The sequence below is a fragment of the Myiozetetes cayanensis genome, unplaced genomic scaffold (genome assembly GCF_022539395.1).
Source record: "Myiozetetes cayanensis isolate MyiCay16 unplaced genomic scaffold, myiCay2020 scf2-11, whole genome shotgun sequence".
NCBI lineage: Eukaryota > Metazoa > Chordata > Aves > Passeriformes > Tyrannidae > Myiozetetes > Myiozetetes cayanensis.
In genome coordinates this window covers 83,714,171-83,742,011 of record NW_026087411.1, presented here as the reverse complement: position 1 = coordinate 83,742,011, position 27,841 = coordinate 83,714,171, and the positions used below count along the sequence as shown (strand labels likewise).

At 39.7% G+C, this 27,841-nt stretch overlaps 2 protein-coding genes across 5 annotated transcripts in view; both read right to left on the bottom strand.

Moving 5' to 3' along the window:
- Positions 1 to 45: 45 nt before the first annotated feature.
- On the bottom strand, positions 46 to 12,272 carry TMEM30A (transmembrane protein 30A). Its single transcript, XM_050315680.1, has 7 exons — positions 11,971 to 12,272; positions 6,704 to 6,820; positions 5,965 to 6,072; positions 4,873 to 4,960; positions 4,261 to 4,404; positions 2,444 to 2,650; positions 46 to 1,546 (listed from the first exon to the last, which is right to left on the bottom strand). Exons 1-7 carry the CDS (start codon positions 12,244 to 12,246, stop codon positions 1,353 to 1,355), a joined length of 1,134 nt encoding a protein of 377 aa, XP_050171637.1. The 5' UTR covers positions 12,247 to 12,272; the 3' UTR covers positions 46 to 1,352.
- A 4,345-nt stretch (positions 12,273 to 16,617) lies between these two features.
- FILIP1 (filamin A interacting protein 1) overlaps positions 16,618 to 27,841 on the bottom strand; it is a 106,909-nt gene continuing 95,685 nt past the window's right edge. For 3 of the 4 annotated variants that reach the window (XM_050316028.1, XM_050316027.1, XM_050316030.1), the window contains 2 exons: positions 24,959 to 25,182; positions 16,618 to 17,402 (listed from right to left, as the gene is read on the bottom strand). In XM_050316028.1, the coding sequence (XP_050171985.1) occupies positions 24,976 to 25,182 (207 nt within the window). In that variant the 3' untranslated portion in view covers positions 16,618 to 17,402; positions 24,959 to 24,975. The remainder of the gene's footprint in view (positions 17,403 to 24,958; positions 25,183 to 27,841) is intronic. The other variant, XM_050316029.1, reaches the window with a different exon arrangement.

The following is a 27,841-nucleotide window of genomic DNA, read 5'->3' as shown; positions in this document are numbered from 1 at the left end:
GTCCAAATGAAAATAAATGTATATTCAAAAACAAAACCGAATCTCTTATTAAATGGTTTGCAGAATTTATTAGGTCTCTTTTAATATACTCAATATTTTATCAAGCTAGTTGCATATAAAGTGATCTCCACCATATACATTACAGTTTCTGTGCATCATCTAAAAAAAAAAGTCACCAAAAATTAGTATTTTACAGATTGCAGTTAACTTTTAATTAACCTAAAGGTGAATCCTTCTGTTAAGACACCAAGATGCACATTGCTTCTTACTGCAATATTTAAATTAAATTACATTTCACAGCAAGCTTAACCTGCATTTCAGGCAAAACAGGTCATGGCCATCTTAACATTTGAATTTCTATAGTTTACTTCCTTAACACCGCAAAAAATTAATGTGGTGTTCACTCCAAATCAGGAAAAAGTATACAATTCCCTTGCAACAAAGCCTGCTCAGAATACATATGCCTTAAGAAAATTAGAAAACTTCTTCAGTAAAAGGAATTCACCCAAATTTGACAACAGAAAAAAACCTTTTAGGTTCTTCTTGATTAATGCTTGGAGCTGCCCATAAAAAGCAAAACCAGCAAGCACAAGAAGTAAACTAGTATGCGATATGACTTAATGCAAAGAAAATTAGAAAAAGCAGATTATACCTGCAACAAACGTCCCAATTTCGAACAATCTTTTTAAGAGACTCGCGCAGATAATTAACAAATAGGTTTTCTGGTATCTTCATAGGATGTTTGTTTACTGGCCAGGCACATATATTGTAAATATACAAAGAATCCAGAGTGCTGAATTTTACACAGCACTTAAAGTGGGTAGGACACAGGAAAAATATTTAACAACTTGTATAAATATATTAAAATCTCAGCAAGAAATGTAAGAGCCCATGCACACAAGACAGTAAATTGAAAAAAACATTTAAAGACTTGACTTTTCCTTTCAACAGCACAGACACCTGAATTCTGGAAAGTTAACAATATACAGTATCTTTTAACAGTCTTTTTCCATACAATCTAAATGTACTGAATCATAACAACATTACACAGCACGTGAACAAGCAGCAGATGCATCAAGGGAACAGGAGCTATATGCATCGTGTGGCCTGCCCAGTTAGAGGCAAACATCAGAAAAATTGTTTCTGACATAGGCAGAGATACAATCAATGGAGCTAATTGTATACCCGTCATTTTCAAGAGTTAGTCCACAGTATGGGAAAGGGGAGCTTTAGATAAAAATTATGCACCCGGTCTGAGAAGCAACAGAGGCAGAGATTTATCTTTCAAAAACTGGATCCATTCTGGACTGGCCTTGATGCACATGCAGTACTTTTATTTTCAGAATGCAAGATTAATTGGGAATGTCTGCACTAGTGTTTCGATTGCCGTATTTGTGATGAATGATCAGCAATACCACTCCTAAGAAGAAGCATATGGACCCAACAGTGATGTAAGCAATTCCCAGAAAGGGATTTTTGCCTCCCATCCATGAGATGGTGCTTAGGATCATCCTTTTTCGTCCATCAAAACTGTGCACAGGATAATCTGAAAAACATTTAGGAAAACAAGAAGCAAGTTTCCAAACCTAGCTTGATGTGGTCAGGCACATGAAAATTTAGGGTAATTTCATTCATGTTCCAAATACAAACTGCTGCCTTTCAATACTGGAACTGTAAATATGAAACATTTAGCTGTTCTTTTTAGGCTAAGACTAAACTAGGCACTGTCAGCTACCTCAAGAAAACTGCCACACCAGAAGATGTTAACTCCTTTTTAAGGGAAGAATAAATGCAGGACTTTGTGGGCTTTTGAAATCAGCTTCAATAAAGTGGGGAAAATGTAAGTCTTGATTCTTGAATATACAAAATTTTTCTTTATGTTAATTCAGTTTTATATGCAGTCCCCACAGTTTTGCAGCAAAGGAAAATACTGCAGTAGCTATATAAAAATGATCATTACGTGCTTTTGAATTTGAAGAAGTTGGTAACTATGACAACCCTCCTCCTCTAGTCTCCTGCACTTCTACCTAGTATTTACTTTGTCCAAAACAGAGTGACACATCTCCACCTGATCCACATCTCTGGCATTTTTCCAACCTCCGAAGTCAGTCTGCCCTTCATCATATATTGTCATTTCATCCTGAAGTTACAGTTCTCAAATTTCTAGGCTACCAACTATCTCTGCTCTTCCTTTTTTTCCATGCTTCTGTCATTTCCTTTACAGCACCCAAACAATCTGATTTCCCTCTCACTATGAAACTACACTTTCTATAAAACCAGCGCAGAAGTAGAAAATGGTAACATTCTACCCATCTCTCAGTACCAGTTTTCAACTACAGCTCAATACCATCTTTTTTCAGAGATGGTAATAAGAAACTGAACTTGCAAATATACGCCCGTGTATAAGGCCCTTAGCTGCTTTCAATGGCTTTTCAAAGGATACTGTATGCAATATCCAAAGAGTAGTTTCCAGCCTGTAAGGTGGGCTGTAAGTTGTTCTTCCTTTCAATGAGACGATACAGCTTGCGGAAGGTTGGCAGAGCAGCAGTACGCATCCACACGATGAAGTCCTCGTTGATAAAGCCATTGTTGTCAGGCTCTGAGTCCAGCATGTACACTGGCTTGGGCCAGTTCACAGGTTTTGTTGTGCCTAGGATTAAAAAAACAAACAAACAAACAAACAACAAAACAAAGTATTTCAAATACAGGACTGAGTAACACATTGGTTCATCAAAATTCATTCTAATATTACAAAAAAACATATTAACTTCTAAACAGTATTTACAGACAGGCTGACACTACTACTGCAACACACTGGGCTGTTTAGGAACTTTTTACTTTGCAGTTTAAATAGTTTCATTTCTACAAATAAATAGCTTAATTCATGACAGCACTGTCCATTTGTTTAAACTATTCTGCCTCCCCTACACATTTATACAGCTAGGAAGTCTTGTCTCAAAGCACTACTTTGTGAGGTAGTTCTCCATTATGACAACAGCTTCTCTGCTCATATGGTAGAGTTTGAGCACCCTTTCCTGAACCACAAGCAAGTAAAATTGTGTACAGTATTTTAGATTATGTACAAATGCTTTTGCTAATGTAATTGGAAATACAATTCCACATTGCATTAGGGTAAGGTATCTGCTTTTCCAAGGGTAGCCATCACATTGACAACATGTAATTTGGCTATGACTAAGCAACAAACCCACATCAGGTTAAACATGAAGTTATTGTATACCTTGCATAAGCACACATACTCTTAGAGCCCAAGACTATTTTCAGACACAGTAGCCAAAGGAAACTTTGATTTGCCAAATGGTATATAACCTAATGAACGAGAGACATCATTCCTTCTAATCGCAAAAAGGAATCAGTTTTTAAAAAACTTAATACAATTTAGCAGTAGAAACATTTAAAGGAATACTCCATATGAAGAGTTTCATTTAACAACTGCAGGATTTCTTTACAAGTTAAATCCAAGCATTATAGAAGTTGTACTGGTCTTGACTGGGATAAAGTTAAATTTCTTCACAGTAGCTGATATGGAAGAACGTTTTGGATTTGTGCTGGGAACAAGTGTTGATAACACAGGGATGTTTCCACTATTGCTGAGCAGTATTTGCACAGCATCAAGACCTGTTCTGCTTCTCACCCCATCCCACCAGCGAGAAGGCTGGGGGCCCATGAGAGACCAGGAGGGGGCACAGACTGGAGAGCTGACTCCAGCTGACCAATGGAATATCCCACACCATGTGGCATCAGGCTCAGCAATACAAATTGGAGGGTACAGGGGCTGCCTTTGCTCAGGGCCTCAGATGATGGTAAGCAACTCTTTTCTTTTGCATTACTTGTTTTTCTTTGGTTTTATCTCCCCCTCTCTTTCTTGTGTTTTTTGGTGGTTGTTTGATTATTTGTTTAGCTAGTTTGATGCTTAGTTGCCAACTGGGGTTAAACCCCAGCAGTGCACATATTACACTTTTTTTAGTATTCAAGGTATTCAGAAATTTAACAAAATAATTAATGATCACAGTAAAGATTAAAACCAAACGCTTTCACAGGAAACTGAGACTTGCAGCTTTCATTACTTAAAGGCAACTTTTCTAAATAGCGGAGTAGTCCTTAACTTGGATTTCTTCAGAGAACCATATTTAATTAACACATTCAGTAAAATGTTAGTGAGGCAAAACTCACTGGAATCAAAATGTGCTTTGAAGTGTTTTGTTATTCTTAAAATTTCACCTTTTTTTTTTTTTTTGTTACCTTGGAAAAGTGCAGTTAAGTTGTTTCCATCTCCTGTAGGATTCCTGAACTTTACATTTTTATCTGTCCACCATGCGATGCCTTTTTTAATCAAAGTAATTGGAGTCCTTGTGTCATTATCAATCCGGTATAACTCCAATGTATCTAAAGACAAAACCAAATTAGAAAACCAGCTGAAGATACTTTCATTAGACAGACGATCCTGACAGGCAGCGAAACAATTACCTCGAGGAGAAAACAAAACCAAAAACACTGGACAAGGCAGTTACTACCTGCCTGCCACAATCACAAGCTGTTCTATAAAATCAGTGTATATCATATAGCGGCATATTATCCATATATGATATCTACGTTTCTACTCCATAGCAGTAGCAGCTTCTCACAACAGGTATTTCCATCCTTTGTGTGCTATGAGATACAATTAATTCTCATAGCAATTTTGAATAAAGCAACAGCAGCAAAAGATATTTATTTTATTCTGAACAATGAAAATGTGTTAATTCAAAACAAAAAAGCCCCTGATGTCTTTACTCAGAATAATTTGCAACACAACACAAAACATACACTATATCACAGAACCATCTAAATGATAACTTAAAAGTATTACCATACCATTAAACATACTGTTGGCAATAGCTCCACAAGGAGCAATGGGTTTGTCCTCATTTGTGCGGTAAGGCTCACATTCCTTACTTGGATTCTGATAGAAAGAAGAAAGGCAGATGAGTCTGCACTGGTTTATCCAACTAACCTGGTTTCTACTACAGTACCTCTAATGTGCACATCTTAAATGTACCACAAAATAATCTTTTCACAAGTCAGATTATTTACAAATATTTCAGAATTCAATGCTTGTTAGCATGATTAATTTTTATCTTACAAGCAGGAACAAAATCTAAGAAAAACATGAATAAAGTCAGAATGCCATGGTGGTCATAGTAAAAATAAGGCTTTTCTTGGAAGCTATTACAACTTTCATAGTTTAATAAAAACAGCTGTCCAACATGAAGTACTCTTTTATTAAAGGGTTTTATCTGAATATTCATCAGTGTTATACAAAGTAAGACCGTTAGAAGAAACCAAGCATAACATAAAACACAAGATGTTGCAAGAACTCCAACAGCATGTCAAAGTGGAAGACGAAGAAGCCCCCCACAAAACTCTGTCAGTCATCTAATATTGCCTCTTGAAACTCTCCCCCTTTTTAAAGTTTACTGGTAAAAGAAGAGAATTATTCTTGCTGGAGCAATAACTCAACTGTTATTTCCACTCTTCATAAAAATTATGAAAAGGAGAGGTCTAGCCCTAAACATTATAGTGCCTTGAACAGAATATACAGTACTGATACTTTCCAATATTGCTGTTCAATATTGAACCAGAATCCATACAAATTATATTTAGTTGCAATACCCCAACCAAACGCTAGGTAACTGAATGTTATGTTATGCTGAAAATGAAAGCTTCAAACAGAATGAGTACAGACAGGTAGCAAGACAACAAGAGAGTTTAAAACTATTTAAATGTGAGAAGTGATTGCAAGTACTACACTGCTGTCTTTTTAATAAAATGATCACCATGAATTTTATATTATTTTACAGTTATTTTCAGTAAACAAGATTCCAATTTAGTACCTCATGACCATTAACTAAATACTGTGTGGTGATTTATGCAGTAGTCAGAACTTAGTTGCTTATGAATACCTACAAGTAACGAACTGTTGTCTCCATTTAGCTGGCTGTCATCTCGAGATTTCACGTAACGACGGTGGTTTTGGTAGAAGTTGGAAAGTCCGTAATACATGAATACGTTGCTCTACAAAAAGCAAGATGGGGAAAGAGGGGATCTTTTATTCACAAAAACCTTCAGTTTTAAGCTCTTAAACTCCATTTTTACAGCAACATTCATGAAGTAAGAGCCTCAATCCTTTCTTCACAAAGAGTACATGAGAGTACTATCCTATCATAAGCCTGGCAGCCTAAAGTCAAACAGTATAAACATGCCACAAACTATCTGAATGATATTCACCAGTACTAATCCCAACACCCGTCCTGTCCAATGTAGAACCCATAAGCCTCATTTGCCTCCAATTTGTCAGAAAGCACATATCTGGTATTTCCAATTCTTGTTGAACAATTAATGTAAACCATGCAGGAATAGCTCATCTACTCTCCAGCTGTATGACACATACAGTAACTCTGAACATGTAAAACACAAGCATTCCATTTAATATTTTACATTTCCAGATAAACAGAGGCATTAAGAAACATCTCACACCTTCTAATGAAAAAGGGGACACAAAAATTAGATCCAAGTTCATAGGAGAACTAGAAATAATCCTTTAAAATAGGGGAAATAAAACACTTAAGTGATAAAGCTTTCATTTTGAACAGGAAATAGATCATATATATCATTCTAATTTCACTCTGCACACAGGGCAACATACCTCAAATGAATGTTCCAGTGTGAAGTTGATGGTGCAAGTACAAGGTGGTGTGCTGTCCCAGGACACATTTAAGCATTTGTTGCAGGGACTAGAAGGCTCTGTTCCCGTGTAGTCAATCTGTTTACAATGGGAGAATAAAGAAAAATTATTAATAAGTCAGAGGATTTTTGTGGCATTTATTTTGAAATCATATTACACCTCAACACCAAAAGCCCATTCAGGGCTATCTGACAATCTCAAGAGGTGCTTTCCAACCTTAACCATTCTGTGATTCTGTAAAGAATTTTGTGATTCTGACTATATCCTTGATTTCAGACTCAAATAAATTTAAGACAGAGGTGAGATTACTGCTGGGGCAAAACCAAACAAAAACAACAAAAAAACCCCCACAAACCAAACAAAAAACCAAACAAACAACCCAGACCAAAACACAAACAGCAGACACTCAGACAACATGTTTCCAAACACACACACTGTATGATACACAGATCTCAGCTTTTACAAGCTTTACAGAGAGCTTAAGCTTTTAAAAGTCTAGGTATTTAATAAGAAAAGATCTGTATTAGAAAACTTGCTTTGTTGACCATTTTTAGCCACCTGATTACTCAGAAGGTTAAAAACAAATTAAAAAATCACTTAATGCCCCAAAATTATCCTAAAATAGGGAAGGAACGGTAAAATAACCAGTAAACGGACAAGAAAGATGATCAGTATTCATCTGGCTTATACAATTTTATCTGGTTTTAACAGTGTAGCTCAAAAAGTAAGCCATTATTTGAAATCTGTACAGTCAGGCTACCTGGATAGTATTCATAACATACCCTCAGCAGCCACGAGCTCACCCTACAGTCCAAGCCAACTCAAGTGGCCTGACCACATTAGCTCTCTCTCGTGTAGCTCCAGCAAGAGTAGCTGGAGCAACCTTCCATCTGCCCATAAACAATATATTTTTATACTTAGTTTGAACTTCCTATTTTAGAATTTAAGACTCAGACTGGCGCAATATATAGCAAATTATGACAAAAAAATGTTTAATGGTAGTAGCATTTTAAACTACACCTGTAGAGTTTTATGAAAGGCTGCTGCAAATGATTTGTCCTGATTTATGTTTGTAGAGAAAGGCATTACCAAGAATTAGTGATTTATCATCTGTCCTAATACCCATATTAAGGTTAGCTAAAACAAACACGCAGTTTCAAGGTTCAGGAAACACATGAAGTCTATTTTCCTCTAGATCTTCCTCAAGGTCTCTCTTCCTGTGATTCCTTCAGTATATATTGAGTTGAAACCCTTCCATCAGCGCTTTTATTGGAATCTGCTCTGCTGCCAGATTTCCGACAGACCAGACTACACCCTAATGAGCCTGGTTGAAACGAGACAGCTTCAGAAGCTATTAGCTGGCAGAGGGAGAGAGAGGATCACATAATCTTTATTCCTCAGCTCAACAAGATTCTGAGTTTATGCTGATCTAGAAATAGCACTGCTGCAGAGCCCTGAACAGCTCTGTTTGGCTACAGCAGACAGACAGACCACTGCTCTAAATGAACAATGCACCTCATTTGTTCAAGGCTAACTCAGGGGCGGGTGTGTTCTGCTAAAGTAAGCTGAAGCAAGCATTTCCTTTAGAGAGAAATTAAAACCCTGTATCTTGAGCCCGTTCTCCAATGTGTGGAGAAATTTTAGATCAAGAATAAACTCCAAGGTTGCAAAAGACCTAAATACTTCACTTCTAAAAACATAATCAACTAAATTCTGTGGAGCATGATACTGATGTATATTGAAGCAGAACCATGCTTCTAACAACTGCTGCCAGCTTCTATGCTATCCAAAAGAGCTTTCCTGTACAGTAGCTGCCAACACAAGTGGGTTTTTTTCTGCATCCATATTTACCGGTTACATTCAACAGAGAGTTTATTTAAAGGGATAAAGGTATCCATCTTCACCTCTTGACAAAATAACAAAATCTCTCTGACAACTGAAGGAGTGACTTTGGAGTCCACAGCAGGAACCCACCTGACCCCACCTTCTATTCCCCTGGGATCAGCCAGCAGCTAAGTATGACAACTCCACACCATGAGCCCCTGCCAACAACTGCTGATTTAATGACATTGGGTTTATCCAAGTTATCCCACACCAATGGCTTTTCAATCTGTGAATGTCTTTGTCAGTTGATTTACGCATATGCAGTACAGAAATAATGTAACTCTTGCATACACATATTCTCCAAACCGTTTGTGCTTTGTAGACTACATATGCTATCACATGTTTATCTTGCTCTGCTTAACCACTTCTTGTATAAAAGGCATCCTGTAACTCTGGTCCTCTTTGCTGTTCCTCTCTGTAGGTTTTATTAAGTTTTGTATTATTTTTTGAGAAGAGGCCACCAGAACTGCACACAAGGCTGAAGATGTACGCAACAATAATCTACTTACTTCCAGTTCTCCATTCATAGCCATGCCTTCAGTCAATCTGGTTTTTTAATTACCATTATGCATTTCACAGCAGCAGTTACAGCACGAAGATTTCTTTTCTGCATGGGTAATGTTTTGGATATTCCTCAACTTTTATCACACATTACTATGCTATAATCCTAGTACACCTAAGCTGTTGGAAGTCTGCCACATTTGAATTCAAGAGCACTTAACGTAGGAAATCAATGGAAGAGGTACATTTTGCTGGTCAGTCCTTGTACCTGTATGAGAACAGCACAGTTCACAGAGATGGTGATGCCTGCAATATCCTGTTCCAGGAAAGGGTGACTTGAATTTCAGTATGTATATCAGTGTTATAAATTACACATCCTATTCGATTCCAGTACTCTAAGTTTACAGACATACACATATGTGCACACACACACACTTAAGAAGTATGCTATTGCCTAGAAGGTAGGTGTAAATAACTACCTCTGCTTCCTCCCCTGATTACATTTCTTGAAAAGCTTAGTCACTGCTTTTAGCTTCTGAAAAGCTTCAGTGTTGTCTCTTACAGCTAAATTTACAGCTATTTATGAATAACATTTGGAGGTTATAACAAAAGGCAGCATTCTAAGAAGGGACATACGTCAGCTATGCATATAGGTGGATAGCAGTGTCTTAAACTGCACCCCTCGCTCATGTTCAAAGCCAAAATGTTGGCCTGTAAAATGCTTTATGTTTTATTGCTGCAACTGTAAAGCCTTTTTTGATTTAAACTTTTTTCCTCCAAAATTCCGCTGCCTTTAAAATTATAATCTCACCCGATAAGCACTTAATAAAACACATATGAGAATCAGGGAACAGAACTCAAGTGTCCCCATTCTGACTAACCACACTCCCAGAAGGCAGAGACTCTGTCCCTCCTGTCCTCACGAAAGCCTAGCAGTTGGACTTTTGAGAACTTCATGAGGTGAATGATAGAAGAGTGAACCCACACAGCAAAACAAACAATGAAACCCCTTCCAGTCTTGAACCTGAAATTTGACAGGATTGAAGGCCAGCACCTGCCAACTGGTTTCCCCTACAACTGGTTACTACTGCTGTATATGTGCAACTTGATTGAGCAGGGGAGCCTCAGTCATTCTCCCAGCTCTCCTATGATTTCTGTGCTGAACATTGAGTGGGAACAGCTACTTTTTGGCTTCTACTGGACCTTACCAGGAGTAAATGACTGAGCTGCTAAGCAACAACAGTCCACAGAAATTTTATATATGCATATAGCAGCAAAACTGATGCATTTCTTGTCCCTACAGATCAATGCAGATTCAGTCATAATGAAAAACAAGATATATTTTTCCAACTGTATTTACCTTACAATCATTATGATCTAAGACTATTGCTTTACTATAGAAATGACTATGTTAAATGCAGTTGTCAAAAAGTTAGAGTTAATGAGGATATTTTTTTACTTCTCTCCAATGAGTGTCATGTTGAAAACATGGGATTGTATTTACCTTAAATATGGCTATAACATGACAATTTAAAAATCTACATGCCCAGGACAGCTTGGCCATGTTCTCGAGGCACTTCTGTCAATTTTCAGATGTTCATCATAACCCCAAACCTTGACACAAGATGCAACTTCTTTTCAAAAAATATGCTTAACTACAAATTTAGACACTGTAAAATACACTTCAGCTTTATTTTCTTCCCCTTCTGCTTTTCTCCTTGACTGGAATTTTAGTTCTTAACATAAAAGGAAAATGAAAATTAAACCGGTTTTATTCTAACATTTGTATTTTAACAGAAATATGAAAATACCATTCATTACCTGCCTCAAGATTTCTTTAGTTAATCGGGCTTCACTGCCACGTTGTTACCAGTAATTAAGCCACTGTCCTGAACACTCCTTATATGAAAGTGGTAGCATACCTCCAGTAACTGGAGGTCTTTTCCAACCCAGTTGATTCTGTGATTCCATGATTCTAACTACAATGATCTGATCCACAAACAGTCATGTTCTCCAACACAATAATCCAACAAACACGTTTTTCTCTACAATCAGTCTCTGTCACATTACCTCACTGAAACTAATCACAGCCTTCAATTTGCTTCTCAAGGCTGTTCCTAAGCCCTGGGAGTTGCTTCCTTCCTAACAACACAAAGTGATTCTGTTATCAAATGGATCAACCTGTGATACACAGTTCCACTTCCAGCTAACATTCAGCAACTTTTCACAGCAATAGCCTGGATAATTATCAGACCTAAACAAGTCAAGGTTTTTAAGTTTAATTAGAAAAAGCCACTCTCTTCGATCCAGGTTTATTCCCGATACCCTGGTCTTCCACGGAGATCTGAAACATTGTATCATCAGCGCACGTAAGAACTACAGCGATACACTCAACACAGAGCTTTGTCCTGAGAATACAATTACTTTGGAACATTTGAAGATATATAATCCACCACCACAAGCTACGCCAATGATGATGCACATACTAAAGACAAAAAAACTTGCTGGGTTGTGTCGATTAAACGCTGGCAGCAACTTCCCCGGAAGCTCCCTCGGGAGCACCGGCAAGGCTGGTAGGAGGGACACCGTCTATGCGGAGGCGACTCCGAACGCTCGGTGTCTGCTGAGGGCAACTAATGTTGACAACCACGAGCGTGACCCCCGATCGGAACCGCCCGGGAACCGTGTGGGCTCCGCACAGAACCCCCCTGGGTCTCGCCCGTCCCGGCAGGACGGGCCGGGGCCGCATTTCGGGGGAGGCGCAGACGGCCTGGGGCAGGCGATCCCAGCACTGTCCCCCGGGGGCTCCCGGACCCCCGCCCGGGCACCACCGCCCCGCGCACCTCGTACTCGCGGATGTTGTTGGAGGTGACGAAGATGCCGATGCCTATGGGGATGAAGATGAGGCCGATGATGAAGAAGGCCGGCAGCACCGTGCCCGCCGTCAGGATGGGCTGCCAGGCCGGCAGCCGCTGCTGCTTGAACGCTGTGTTGTCGGGCTTGCGGGTCTTCACGGCACCCCCCCCGCCGCCGCCGCCCACGGTGCCGCCGCCCGGGACGCCGACGCCGCCCGAGGGGTGCCCGTCCGCCTCCTCCTTGGCGCTGTAGTTCACCGCCATGGCGCCCGCTCCGCCGGCACCGCCGCGCGTCACCCGCACCGCGCCTGCGCACTCGGCGGCACAGCGGGCAGGTGGGCGCACGCCCCGTGACGAGCACGAGCCGCCCTCGTTCCCTGGAGCGGGGGATTAGGGAGTCCTGAGGTCATGGAGAGCGGGGGATTAGGGAATGCTGGGGTCGTGGAGAGGGGGGATTAGGGAATGCTGGGGTCATGGAGAGGGGGGATTAGGGAATGCTGGGGTCATGGAGAGGGGGGGATTAGGGAGTGCTGGGGCCATGGAGAGGGGGGATTAGGGAATGCTGGGGTCATGGAGAGGGGGAGGATTAGAGAGTCCTGGGGTCATGGAGAGGGGGGGATCAGGGAATCCCGGGGTCATGAAGAGGGGGGATTAGGGAATGCTGGGGTCATGGAAAGGGGGAGAGACGTGCAAGGTCACGCTATCCCTACCGCCCCCCGGCACTGCCACTGTAACCCCCGCAGCACCCTGCGCCCCAGATCCAGACACCTCTTAAATACGTCCAGGGAAGGTGACTCCAACACCTCCCTGGTGTTGGGACAGCCCATTCCAATGCCTCAGCACACCAACAGAGAACATTTTTTTCAAATATCTAATCTGAATTTTCCCTGTCTCAGTTTCAGGCCATTTCCTCTTGTTCTGTCACTGCGGGAACTGCTGAAGAGATCGACCCCCATCCCATTCCAGCCTCCTTTCAGGCAGCTGTAGAGAGCGATGAGATGTAGGAGCCTCATTTTCTCCAGGCTAAGCAACCCCAGCTCCCTCAGTCGCTCCTCAGGAGATGTTTTATGCTCTGGCCGTGCAGGCGCTGCCGAGCCAGGCAGGGCTCCGGGCAGGGATCTCCTGTATTACACATAGGGCAAAGTTAAATCCTTGTGCCCCATGGTCCGGGTCACACCCTCCCTTCAGATACTTATGTGTATGGATGTTCCGGTCAGAGTTGTTGCAGTGCGCTCAGGAGCTAATCTGATTACATTAGATAGAATCACAGAATCGATTAGGTTGGAAAAGACCTCTGAGATCATCAAGTCCAACCTGTGACCAAACACCACCATGTTAACAAGACCATGGCACTAAGCACCACATTCCAGACTTTTCTTAAACACCTCTAAGTAGATGACTCCATCACCTCCCAGGGCAGCCCATTCCAACGCTTAACACCCTTTCTGTGAAGAAACAGTCACCTTGTGGAACGCAGTGCGGGAGTGTGTATTTGTATCCCAGAATACCTGCCTTGGTAGGCTTTCCTCACCCTAATGCAACATTGAGAGTCCATGTTTCTCACTTTATTGGCGTTTCTGCGTTACTCTGTTTTTTCCTTCCTGTGTAGTCTCTAGAGTGTAGCCAAAATACACTTTCAGCAAGTATTTATGTATTTACTTGACTTTAGGGAAAAATAATTAGAATTATTTAATAATAATTTAATAATTTATAAGCATGTAATCCAGTCTTAAGACTTTTTAGCTGCCTGTAGACCAGTTTCCCTAAAATAAATGCCTTTTAGTTCTCTGGAACAGCGAGAGTATCAGCCAAGACCACTAGGAGGAGCAAATTACTTGTGCAAATGAGCCTCTGTGGAGGCTCAAAAGGCCTCTTATCATAGACAGCATAGGGAACTTGGACATATAAGCATCTAAAATTTAAGAATTAATTCGATGCATAAAAAACTGTATAGGGCACAAAAGTTAATCGTATTCTTGTGGCATATGTGGTAAAACTATATCTCATTTCTAGTTTATCTTTTCCATTATCTTGTGGGCTCCACCTTTTGCTTCCATTCCCCATAGCTAATCTGCTTGCCCCTAATATCACCCTTTTCCTTATTATCTTCTGTTTTCAATCACCACCTTCAGCTATAGTAACTTTTATTCCCACAGCCTCACAGAGAATCAGGGAGGTGCAACCTGGGATCCCGAAGGAATAAGACTGCTTGTAAACCTGATGGCAAGAGAGATGGCAAGAAATTTCTCTGGCAGCAGGGTAACTGAGAGGCGATAGTGGGAAGCTGGGACATGACACTGCCAGGTGTGGGAGGACCGGCAAGAAAGAACATGTTTGATTTGTTGATTTATATTTCACAGCAAGGCAAAAGGAGAACTCACAGATTGCATAATTTCTCTCTAGAAATCAAAGTATTTGAGATTTTTTAATAGATTGAAACATTGTATTTTATCACCTATAACTATACCCAGAGTTGTTTCAACCCTCTTTAGACAGGAAGAGATCTTTTTCTATTGCTATTTTTCTATTGCTTTTAAGCAATAGAAAAATATCTTTAAAATATCTTTAGCCCAGGGTAGCCTCTACATTGTCTTAGTCTGAAAACACTTCCTGATTACCTTCTTTAGGATGACAATACTTGTAGAAATTAATCACCTTTACTCTATATTAATAGATTTCCTCCTGAATGTCCCCAAAATATAGGCTAATTATTTGGCTAATGCAATTTCTTTACTTATTTGTCTTAGATTCATATCCAAATAAGGTAATGTAAAAATTGACCAGGAACATAAATGCATTGAAGATGAAATCACCAGCCTCCTACTCCAAATTGCTGCAGCTCATCAAAAGTATTTTAAAATCTAAATGATTTCAAATATATCATGAAGTATTTATACTTTAAACAAACCTTTATTTTGTGAATCTTAAAACTTAATGTATTTGCAGTTTGCTTAGGTATCAGAAACTTACATTCATATTGAAGTGGCTTTATATTAAAATCTAGACAAGGAAAAATATTTTCTACTTTGATTTGGACCTTTTAAATGTAGACTCAATTTCAGAATACGATTTTACTTATATCTTACTCGTATTTAAAAGCTGAAGTTTCTTTCAGGCATGTCACTGTCACTTTCAAATAGCCAGGAATTTTGTTCCAGATGAGCTCATTGTAGATCTTAACACATATAAGTTTTGATTCCAAAGTGATGTTTTGAAAATAGAAGATCTGGGTCACTACAATATTTATTCTACTGCGCAGTAAATACTATGTGGCACACACTAAACTTTAATCACTTCAGCTGTATTGCTCTCTGAAAGCTGGAATTGTTCTTGGTTTGCTCTAAAATATGATCTACAGACACAGCTATGTTATTGGCATACATTGTCTGCTGTACAAAAAAAACCCACTCCTTAAAAAACATGGTGTACTAGCTAAACATAAGCTGTACCAACAAAATGACTCTTTTGCCAGGGTAAGCAGCACTTATTTTGATTCCCCAGTAGAGCTGTTTTAGCAAACTCTTTACAATGGAGATCAACTCCAAGACAGGTCCCAGAATATCCAGCTTCTCTACAATGTCAGCATTTGCTGCAGAACTCGTATGTAGAAGAAAGAACAGCTCCCATGGCTCCAATGAAGACCAGACTGAATACACAGCAGTGCAATATTCCATCTTCAAAGATGGACTGACCTGCTCATCCCAGTGGGATGCTGAGTTAATGCACTCTTTCTGGCGTCTCACAGCACATCTCCTTCAATCATCACCATTTTCCCTTCCAAAAAAGTAGTTTCTCCCAGTAGCTTTTGCAATTAAAAAATCTGCAGTATTTTAAATATGTGACAAATGACTTATATTAAAAATCATTGATTATGAAATGTATAAGAAAAAAAAAAGACTCTGCCTGGGTTGTATGTGGCTTTATATATAATTAATTCAAAAATCACCTTAAGTACAGCTGCCACAGAACTCTCTGGATGCTACCTGAGAAGTTACAGCCACCAGTGTAAAAGGGGGCCTTTAGCATGTGCAGAGTGGATGGTGTCTATTTTTTACAGTCCTGCTAGTCCAGGACTAAAGATTCTGACTGTACCAGACAAACATCTCTACCAGTGCTGTGATGCACAAGATTAGAAACAATCAAGTCATTAATGGCTTAGTGATTAATCTCCTCAGTAACTTCTGAGCCTATAAGAAAGATGGAGAGACTATTTACAAAAGCATGTTGTGACAGAATAAGGAGGAATGGTTTCAAACTGAAAGACAGTTTAGATAACGTATTAGGAGGAAATTCTTTACTGTGAAGGTGGTGAGGCCCTGGAACAGGTTGCCCAGAGAAGTTGTTGATGCCTCATCCCTGGAATTGTTCAAGGCCAGGTTGGATGGGGCTCTGAGCAACCCAGTCTAGTGGAAGGTGTCCCTGCCCAAAGCAGGGAATTAGGAACTAGATGATCTTTAAGGTCCTTCCAACCCAAATCATTCTAGGATTCTATGAATCAGTGTATGTCACCGTGACACCATATGACACACAAGTCAGAAAAACGAACTTCCAAACCCATAATTCTGTCCCCATAAACAAATACATAGATGAGCACTGCCAACCTTAAGCAACTGGAGTTAAAATGCAAACACTTGATTATATTTGCATAGTTGTGAAAATTTATTAGTTACAGTGTAATGAAAATCAACCTTTTTTTGGTACAGGCAGAAATAAAAACATACTTTACGTAGAAAAAAAAATCACAGCTTTAAAAACTGGCTTACATTGTTTAAAATGAGCAAATCTGGTTGTATTTCAAGGCATTGGGCTTTAATACCTAATTTTATGCCAAACCATCACACAGTGCAAGAAATATTCTGCAATAGTAGAAATGCCATACAGCAGTGCTGAATAATTTTCCATTTAAACTCAAAACATTGCTGTAGTTACATTTTTCTTTACATACTCTCTGTTACAAAAATATCAAATTGCAAATTTAACAGTGTATTCTACAAATAAATGCGCCACGAGCAACAGGAACTGCAACTTTGAGACAGTTACATTACAAAGTGTATTATAAAAATAAATTATATGGCAAATATCAAACAAAATCAAGCACATGCCTTAGGCTTTGCAAATAAAAGTGAAATTCAGCCGGCAGAAAGACTGCTTCTCTGTCTCTGACTAGGTACTCTCAAAATGCCAGCAAGGCCCTTCATTTTTAAAGCTCTACCAAGAGAAAAAAAAATATATATATATAAAATCTAACGGAAGCACTAATACTTCCACAAATAGTCAGTAGCACAAGTGACCCTGGTGTTGATGGCAGGGAGCTTTACAGTGATCCGTCCCACGGGCGCGGAGGGTAGTGCACACAGGGAGCTCTAGCGGGGCCGTAACTCATCTAGAGTTCATGCGTAACTGGTGAATGATGACACTCTCTAAAAGAAAAGAGAGCAAAACATTTGGGTTTATGAAACTGCAAATGCATTCTTTGCAAGTTACTTTTAAGAAGAACAATTACAATGGCAGAGCTAGGCGTTTTTCTAGAAATGTCTCACAGACTTACTCTCACATCACTGCTTGATAAAACTGTCATAGTTAATGCTACAGAGGGAAACTAAATTAGTTCCTGTCTAGGGCCCAGAGGCCTTTGGCTTACACTTCAATGTTAAGACCATCATTTGGTCGTCCACAGAGAAATGGACGTTGAATGGACTAAACCACGGGGACAATAAAGTTCCAGTTCCACAAGGAAGTTTGGGAGTTGTGTGTCTTGTATCCTGTCTAAGCAAATCCATTATAAATCTGGTGGCAATTAATTCTGAAATGGAGATGATGAAGAGGTATGGGGCCATTTCTCACTTTTTTTATTTAAACTTGGCTTACAAACCTATGCTGGATTTATTCAGCAAGTCTTCTTGAATTTGCTACTGCCTTTCATGGGGATAAATTTCAGCCACAGCATGCAAAACTAAGTGCTGGCCTTTTCTTCAAAAGACTGGATTTAATTTTGCCTTATGTGTAATATAGGAGGTCCTTGATCCTGATTAATCCCTGGATCTGCTCTGTTCTTCTATTCTATATACATGGCTCTTACAGGCAACCCTTTCAATCTAAGAATTTAGCTATCAATGACGTTTTACTCTGGAAAACAGTATTTTATGCAGGAAATTGTTTTTCTTAAGATTCCTTCCCTTTTTAATAGTCTTAAGATTTTTCAAGCTTTACACAACCCAAGAAATGACACTAATCAAATCATTATTGCCTTTGACATATATATTGACTTCTGCCTTTGTTTGCTTCCTAACTAATATTTGCAAGATGTTTAAGTTACATGATAAGAAGAAAGAAAAATTAAAATATTTTCCATGTACTCTTAGTGCCAGAACTTTGCCACTAGATGGCAGATCACAGTGCTGATGGTGATTCATGAAACAGAAAAGCAGTGCTGAGGCAACATCCAAGGAAATACACTAAGGCAAATGAAATAGTAGAATTTCCCAGACTGAAAGTATTCATTTTCCATAGAATTTATCATTAACAAATGATTTTCAACAACATATGTATACCAGTTCTACCACATTTAAGCAGTGAATGTGAAAGAACCAGACTGCTATATGAATTTACCTTACAACCAGTGCTGTTCTAGCGTGAAGCTCTTGTGGAATACGATGTTAAAAGCTGTATCTATATAATATCAGACTGCAACCTCAGGAAAACTCTCCCCTGATTTCAGTGGGTGTTACGTGAACTCTATATGAAACAATTATTTTCTTAATATTCACTATGCACATTATATATTAATATAGAGTTTAGACACAAAGTTCTAACAACTAAATGGGTAGCAGAAAAATATCACTCTCCTTGTTAAGGCTCAGTCACTGAATGAACAGCAAAAGTACAGCAGGTTTATCAATCAGTCTTCCTCCTACAGGCCCAACATAGCAATTTTGCATAAAAGAGTAGGAGAAATAATTTGTAAAAAATAAAATAATTGTCTATCAGTTGTTTGTATTTGAAATGCTTACATATATATAAACATATATATTATAACACATACTGTAGTTACTAAAAGAGGTGTCTGAGCGGCTATTAAGCTAAAATTAGAGTAGGGCATATTTTATAAGAGTTCTTTTGGACCAGCCTCTGTAGGAACATGATTGTATCTGAATGATATGATTACATAAATTTTTTTTAGGGTTATAGTTGTGAATATTTCCAGGAGCTACTAATTAACTTAAACAATTTATTTTAATGACAGGAAAAGAAAATTAAGTTAATGTGAAACAGCTAATTCTGCTTTCAGTTCCACTGATGTAAATCAGAACTTCTCCAGGAAACTTATCAGGATAGCAGTTCATATAATGAAGCACATAAACTGACATTTTAACGTGCGAAGTTTAATTTCTTCTTACAATATATACAAACAAGTAACACCAGATAACACAAAAATGTATGTGCAACAGACAGCACATGCCCAAGCAACAGAAGAGTACATACATCAGTAATTCTATTTTTTAAATCCCAATGAGAGTATTTTTGTTTGGAGAACGATTCACACCTGAGTGTTTCACACCTGACTTCCAGAGCTGATAGCTCTGCACCTCACAGTAGTTAACCCTGGTGGCATTCTTCAAAAAAAAAAGTTAAGAGCAGTGTGTAGGAAGTAAGATTCAAAGTGAAGTCAACATCTGTAATGAAAAATGTTGCATATAGTTTTGCCTGAGAGAGCTCAGGCAAAATTAAGGGAACAAGGATAACTCACGCTGACGTAGGGGAAAAAGCCATTCCCCTAAATGAAAACAAGTTTGAAAAATTAGCTCACAGAAACTCCTGCCAGCAAACTACGTATTTCAAAGCAACTCAATGAAATTGGCCACTGTTGTGTGATGGGAACATATAATTGGTCTGAAAATTGTCCTGTTACAGTTTATGCTAAGTACCTGAAACCCATCAGAACAGTAGCTTACTCTCTTCAAAGACATGCTCTTCTACATCTGATCAGAATTACTGAATATTCATGTAAATATTGAGCATGTTTTTGAACACAAGTAGCGTATTTCGGGCAGTGACCTATGACTTGGCATCCAGTTGGCACGAATCAATACATTAATGTGGCTTTAGAGATTACTCACATGATGCTAATTACTATGTGCAGTAAGTGGTTTGCAGTTCAAATACATGCATATTCTATGGGCATATTCAGAAGAGTCACAACATGTTGTTTGATTTTTGAAAAATCACACTAATGGGTGTCACAAAAGGAAAAAAGCTGAGTAAAATAAATACAAAAATCTGTTTGTCCTCTAGCATTAACTTAGGATGTTTACCGATCTTGAGAGAAATCCCTCAGGCTCCTTCATTTTTAGTCACACTTACTCAAATGTACTGATCTGCTAATAACTCGTAGTAGCTGTAATTCCAGTGATGGGATCTACGTAGGAAACACAGTAGAAAACTTATTAGGAACTAAATTTAAAATCAGAGAGATCACCTGGAGAACTGAGGGTGCACCTTCTCGGTCCACGTGTGCTGCTCATGAATGAGTTGACATTTTTCCTGCTCTTCCCCCTCTCCACCTTACTGCTGTCCTAAGCCCTCTGTTCCCATTGCTTGGCTTGAGTTATCACAACTGCTTACGTGGCCATGCCATCAGCCAAAACAGGATATCTCTCCAGCTGATGTTGAAAACCACTGAAAATGCAAAGATTGGTTCTCAGCCACCTTAGTTTCCTGCCAAAGCATTGTAACTATCATTATGGCTCTGAGTGGATGTGTTTTGCCACTGAAATTGTTGCACTTCATTAAAAAAAAAAATCAAACAAAATGACAGAGAAAAAGGTGAGAGAGAGAATGTTATGAGGATGAGTCATTCCAGATGATCACTTAGGAAAGCTTGTTTTCCACATTATAATCCACTAATGTAGAATACAAAAATGTAACATGTAAATTTTACATACAAAAGTAAATAAAGTAAATAAAGGCCCTAGTATTTTCCACGGATTGGTGTATCAGAGTTTGATTCTTTGTTGACTTGTCAAACCTGAGGTTTAAACAACACTTGTCCTTGTGGTACTTCTGATATCACTCTCTTGTGTTCATCCTTTGATGCTGTATGAAGGTGAGCTCATGCTCCACTCTTCAGCGCAGTGGGGCACTGCTAAGATCTTGCTCCTCTTCTCTGCTGCCCTTTTCATTAAACTGGAAGAACTTCTTATGCTGGAGACTGCTATTGCTTTGTTATGTTTGGTTGAAATTGGTTGATGTGTTCAGCGTTATTCATCAGGAAAGGACAGATGGAACGACGGATGAACACAGACACTTCATCTTAAAAGCTTTTTTTTTCATAAAAGGCTGGGCTCAAAGGCAGCCTTTGGAACAGGGACATGAAAACAGGGGGGCTCCCTCCTCCTAGTTCAATATCCTGACCACTCAACCACTCACTTGTTTCTGCTCTGTGAATACTGAAGCACTTCATGCAGAACAGCACAGCCTTCAAAAGGAGGGAGTAAGAATGCCACCTTCTTTCCCCCCTCAGTCTGTTAGTGCCATTGGTGAACCTGCCCGCAGCTGATGTGGATTTTAGTCTCCTCAGATATTGGTGGGAAGGGGGATCTGTCTCCTACATTTGAAAAGAGGTTTCAATGAAAAACTTTTTCAAATAAGTAGCACTACCCCTGCCTTTCTGTGGTATTTATCTACTAGGAAGCATTCATGATTCCACAGTCGCTTTAAAACAGCCCCTGGTTTCTTGTGCCTTCCTTCTTTCTTTTTCTGGCTTGAGAGCCTGGAACTAAGCTATGTCGAAGCTAGCCTTTCTTCTTTTTGCCAGATTTCTTTTAATTCAGATCAGTTCCCCAGTTAAGTTCAAACACTTGTGCCAGCTCAAGGGACAACCACATGTTGAGTGACTGAGTACTTCCTTGGCTGGAGGTGACAAAGACAGGACCACAGCTTTTCACTCCAGTGTGGGATTACATCCCGACTTTATGTGACCATGAAATTGTGGCTTGACTTAGAAGCCCTTAGGAGAAATACAGGAATACCTGGTTATGGATCTTGGTGAGGTCCAGAGGTTGCAGTGCTAGAGTTAACTCACAACAGAAACAGTGATTAGACAAGGGCAGTGGAAGAATATCAAGAAGATCTTCAGTATGCCTCTGGGGCTTAGGCACTATCTTTAGACTTGGTTGTTTAAACTGCCTTCTGGAGCTGACCTACTGAATAGAGAATCTTACCGCACTCACTAGACATAACTGCCTTCAGATTTAGAGGAAATTCCAATATAATACAGACAGTTACACTTCAAATTTTAAGATTTCTGAACTATAGGCTTTCTTTTTTCTTCATCTTAGCCTTCTTCTACCTTTAAGAAACAAGTATGAGTTCAATTAAAACAGATGTTAAAAGTTATAACTAAATACCTATTTATAGCTAACAGTTAAACCAGCTGCCTGATTCCAACTCTTTAGGTTTCTGCTGTGGAATGAAAGTTCCTTTTTTTTTTGTGCTCCCCCTGGGAAAAATAACAGGATCCTCAGTCTGACCTGTCTGGAATTTCTCTAATCTGTCTCATCAAATCCTACTGACTCCACAGGAGCAATCCCCAGATTGTGCCTGCAGTTCTGGCTCTAGTTGAACCATTCTGTGTGCTCTGGATTTCAGGTACTGTGAGGCTGGCTTGTTTCTTCAGGTGAATTATTTTCTTAAACCTCAAACAAAAACAAATTTTTCAACCACAGGCACGCACAGAACATTGCCTTGAGTGCAGTGACAGTTAACTAAGGAACTTTGACTAAGTTTCTTTGACATAAGGAAGGCTTAAGACAGCTGTAGTTCATCACTGTATCAAGCCACATTAGCTTGGGGCTCATGTTCACAATATTATTTAAATGACTGTTTTGACCTTAAGACTTGCTTCAGTGCCAGTATTTAGAGTGAATATCCAGCAGAAAGCTCTTAAAAATGTGTTTTCTTCAAACATCTGTTAAAAAGTCCGTGTTACAACAAGAACAGCAAGATCTCAGCAACAATTTATTGACATACTGAGGCTTTCAAGTGATAAGAATTACTTGAGAGCATCTGATGTACTTCTGAAACAGTAACTCACATTGCTTGATAATTCCAGTTTTCAAGTTTTATCTGAAATACTGAATAGGGTCTTAGGAAAAATGCTACAAATATTAATCTGATTTTTGGATGTCACAGGAAGCAGAACCTTAAAATTAACAGGTATTGTAGATACTACACTGCAAAAAACAAACAAACAAACAAACAAAAACATACTTCTTTTTTGATGTGACAAAAAATGCCCTTCATACAAATAATAAAATACCAGCTTTATGGTCAGCTAATTGCTATATCTGAATCTTAAACTGGAGAGCAATGCAAAGCACAAACTGAAAACTAAACACTGCTTGGATTGAATATAATTTTGTTGGTCTTCTGTGACTGATTCTTCCATCAAATCTCCCAGACAAAAAGCCATTTCATGTTTCACCCACTGGTGCATTTTCCTTTTGGTGAATTGTATTTATTATTTATGGGTGGTCTTCCCGCCTTGCTTTCTGAAAGCTGTTTCAGCCACTGGGTCCTTCACAGCTTGCTGAGATGGTTGAAGCATTATACAAACTTTAAACCGATCACTTATCGGTCTGCTTGGCTCCATTTCTTTTGGATGAGACTTTCTTCTGTGGAAATTGATCGCTTAATGGAAATGTCTTTTAATAACTTTACTGTTATTAAATAAACAATCATGACAATCATGGGCATCCACACTATTTCCATGCTGGAACAATTCCTTAGAACATGCTTAAAAAATGCAAGCATATAAATGAGGAAATTACAAAGAGGGAAGGAAAAACAATGAATCACCATGGTATTGTGAGGTAATCTGTGTTTATGACAAAATATTATAAAGAACTGAAAAATGAGAGTAACTTCCTTATCATACCCTCTCTCTTTCACTGTCTCTACCTGTCTGTGCCACCAGCCGTCTGTATTGACTTCCCCTCTTAGACATACAGATGCTTGACAACTAAGGTTTAAATATAAGACCCCAACAAAGAAAACGACGACTGAAAAACTAGTCAGGTCAGTGGAGTGAATTGCTTCATAGTGCTAGTGGTCTTTGGAGCAGGCATAAAGGGACTGTACTGATTTTAGCCAGATCAGTGTTTCTTCATCTTTTGTTAAAGACTAAACACTTGTTGGCTCACGTAGCTTCATCTGAACCCTGAGCTGGCAGTATTCAGTGTGTGTAAGTCAGGGACCTGGTTTTGAGTACTGTCTACATATGTTAATCCCCTCTGGAAGAATTAAGTTGATGCTTAACAGTGCTGCTGCCAAACATTGTGCTACATCCCTATGCCCCTGAATTCAGTAACTATTTTGAGAAAGCACCTCACCACTGAGAAACACTGACTTGGATGGGAGCCTCCTAGAGAGAAGCCGGGTCACACAGTGCCCATTCTTTCTCTCTTCCCCTCCCTCCCACAGCTGAGGTACTACCTTTCAGTAAAACAAGACCTCAAGTGCACTGTCTCCTGGCATTTCTTCCCTAGGCCAAGTGGCATTTCAATAATGTGATCACAGGCAGGAAGGAAAGTGTCCCATGCAGCAGCAAAGATGGAAAGTGATCCATTAAGGTGGAAGACAAACAGTAAAAAGTGAACCAACTTCCTTCAAATGACCAAGTCCATCATTAAGAATACCTGAACTAGATTAATAACCTAGTGTAGCTGCACCATTCTCACTTCTGAGACTGAAAATCTTCCTGGTGTACAAGAACTGCCTTTATGATGGCTTTTTTTTCCCTTTTTTAAACTTGAGTTCAAGAAAACAAAAGGATGTTGTTACTTAAGTAGTCAGTGCACACACTTATTAGTTTTTTGTAAGTGACAGCTGTAGGACTTCGTTAGTACAGGCAAACGTGAGCAACTACACAGACAGGGGGGCTGACTTCCATGGGAGCAGTAAAACCTGCAGAACGTACCCCCTGAGCCACTGCCATCAGCCCTGACCCCCGCCCAGGGAGGCAGAGCTGCTGGCTGAAGATTTCTTCAGTTCTATTTTCATAGACTGAGTCTCGGCACGAGGCTCGAATTTTGTCACATTTCCTGCTCCTGGGGCTGCCACTACTGACTTTCCTGCTTTCATACCTTTTGACACAGGAATGCGGGTGGGTGTAGGTCTCGGGGATGACCCATCCTGTCCTGTCTGCAAAAGAGAGAGACAGAGAAAAATGCCATGAATGGAGGACTTTTTCTTCTCAAATATGCTTACCTTACACTTTTCATTGGTTCTTCATTTATCTCTTAAGCAACACTATTCCAAATCATACCCATTAGCATAGTAATGTTCACATTTGGAATCTGGCTGTGGCACATATTGCTAGAATATGGCTGAAGGTACAGTTTCAATGAGTTTCCCAGATCTAAGGTCCAGTGTTTTGGATCAAGATGAGATCAGGATGGGAATCCTTGCAAAACTCCCATTTCACAGCACAACACAGTGCAGGCTGACCTTAGAGGAAACCAGAACACTGGCTTAGTTCTCAGACGGGTACAATATTAGCATTGTGTACAGAGACCAACAAGGGTCCTCAAAACAGCATAGCCACGTGAAGCTAACGTTGAACCCAGAGTAACTGCCATATTTTCAGAGCTGGGGCACGATCGGTCAGCATTATAGATAAAATTGAATTTTACTTCACAAAGTATGCTGGGGTCATGGCTGGGGCCGCTTATCTCTGTACTGGAAGAGCAGGGGGGTTGAGAGAAAGAGACAGAGCAAAGTCTGGGATTTCCTTTTCCTGTCGATGTGGTAGGAAGGATGTAGGAAAAGGCTCTCCCCCTCTAGGCCTACCCACAGCTTGATGAACTCTCATGAAGGTAAATCAGCAAACCCAGATTTCCAGGGATACCTCATGGAAGTGTGGACATGCTCATTTTACTGTTTCTGCCAATCTGCTGCCCTGGACAACAGCCTACCAAGCACACTTATCTTCAAGTGTGAGTACTTCAGAATTAAAAAAAGAACACCATAAAAATGGCCTAAGTGGTTGGCCTGGAGCTGGCAGACCCAACACAGCTCATGTGCCCTCCTGGAGCCCAAGCCAGAGGCCAGGACAGAGCTATCCCATAGCTTTGAAATTGCAATCAGTTCATATGGTTAGGCAGCTGAATCCCACCCTGTAAACACACAAGGAGTACTTGGATAGGATGAAAAAATTCAGAAGGGCTAATTGCATTTTCTGTCTCTGTTGGCCGGATAATGATGCACATACTCTGCAAGGTCAAAATTGGAAGCTACCCCCTATGAACCATGACCTAAAGAGAATACTTCTAAACATGACAACTCTGAAAGTAAAATGGGCTTTATCTCCTGCAGTGTGCAATACAGACACAAATGTTAATGGTGACAGCTTCAGCGTCTCGGCTGACTTTCATATGTGACTGTTTTCTGTTCAGATAATAGATGAAGACTTTGATCTAATAAAAGAGAACAATTCTCATAAGGTCCTGCAATTCTAGCTAGACCCATCTGCTAAATTACTAAACCCTGTAACTTATGACATATAAGCAAAACAAAACTACTGAAATAGATCGGATTAGCGGATCATGTCAGCTGAAACATGTATTTGCATGTTTACTTGAAAATGCTCTTAAAAATGCTCAGTGAAGGAGCACTTTTCTTTCAAAACATTTTTCAGTCACTACCATCAGAGCTTTCTGTCTGCATCCTGAGTAGGCAAAGGAAAACCATTCCTTAGTCTTCTAAGAACAGTTCAAAACCCCATGTGTACACTCAAAAAAAAATCACAATTGGAAAACTTGAATGCGGTCTGCTTGACAGGAAGGAAGCCATTTTCAATAACTAAGAGCAACATTTACAATAGCAGTGTAAAGGCTAATATGGAACTCACATGTAGATGTCAAAACAAGTTAGGGCCATACAATTCTGTAGGGCAAAACATGCAAATGCATTCCATCAGCCTTGGAAAATATGTCAACATCCCAGGGAACCCAAATGACAAACATCTTGTAGTCCCTGAAAGAGTTTCACAGTGTGTAAACATGAGGCAATCAAATGGAGTAGCTGGAATCTCAGGCATTTCTTCAGCTTTATTCAGATGTAAATTATTAACTGAGGATTTGGGTGCTTTCAAGTTACTCATTTCAAGCCTAAATCACTCAAAAGCACTTTGAAAAGAACTCTAACTTGCTTTAAATTTCTTAGTTGCCTTCCTTACAGCATACTAACATGTTCATCCTATGGAAGCTAACGCCTGCTTCACATGCAGCTGCTTAAGTATTTTGTGCTTGCCAAGTGAAATGGCACAAAGGTGCCTTTCCAGTCCGCAGTCCCCACTGGTGCATGACGGAGCAGGCAAGCAGAGGACACTCTCCCTGTGTCAGTCCTGTCTGCCAGAAAACCCACACGGCTGTCTGTCTCTTCATCATTCCTTCCAAGAACCAAGCTCTAGGCCATTCCTTCCAGCTCTGTTGGTCTGCAGGCTGCTGCCTTTTCCTTGATCCAGGAATGTGGCTCCAAACAGAAAGGAACTCTTATGTAGCTGCTATAGAGCACCGGAGATGAGACCCGTGGGATGTTGGGTGATGCAGGCTGGCTCTGAGCTACTGAGGCAGTAAGTGGTGTTGGAACACCAAGGGGACCCAAGTGAGGTTACTAAACACATTACTGAGAGTGAGATGAACACACACAGATGCTAGGTTGGTTCAGGCAATCATCAGCCCTCACCGAGGACACTGGCAGGTGTATTAACCTGTGAAGCTGCAGTAAGGCTGGACAGTCCCATTAAAGGAAGAAAAGCAATTTGAATGTACAGATCATTTAGCATGTTTTAGTAGTTTGT

What these genes read in the sequence shown, in the direction of transcription:
- TMEM30A (XM_050315680.1), bottom strand. Translation starts at nt 12,246, where the DNA reads ATGGCGGTGAACTACAGCGCCAAGGAGGAGGCGGACGGGCACCCCTCG. An exon ending in TGCCAACAGTATGTTTAATG is followed by an intron (nt 4,405 to 4,872) that starts GTATGGTAATAC and finishes TTTTGTCTTTAG; the next exon opens with ATACATTGGAGTTATACCGG. An exon ending in CTTAACTGCACTTTTCCAAG is followed by an intron (nt 2,651 to 4,260) that starts GTAACAAAAAAA and finishes TTTTAATCCTAG; the next exon opens with GCACAACAAAACCTGTGAAC.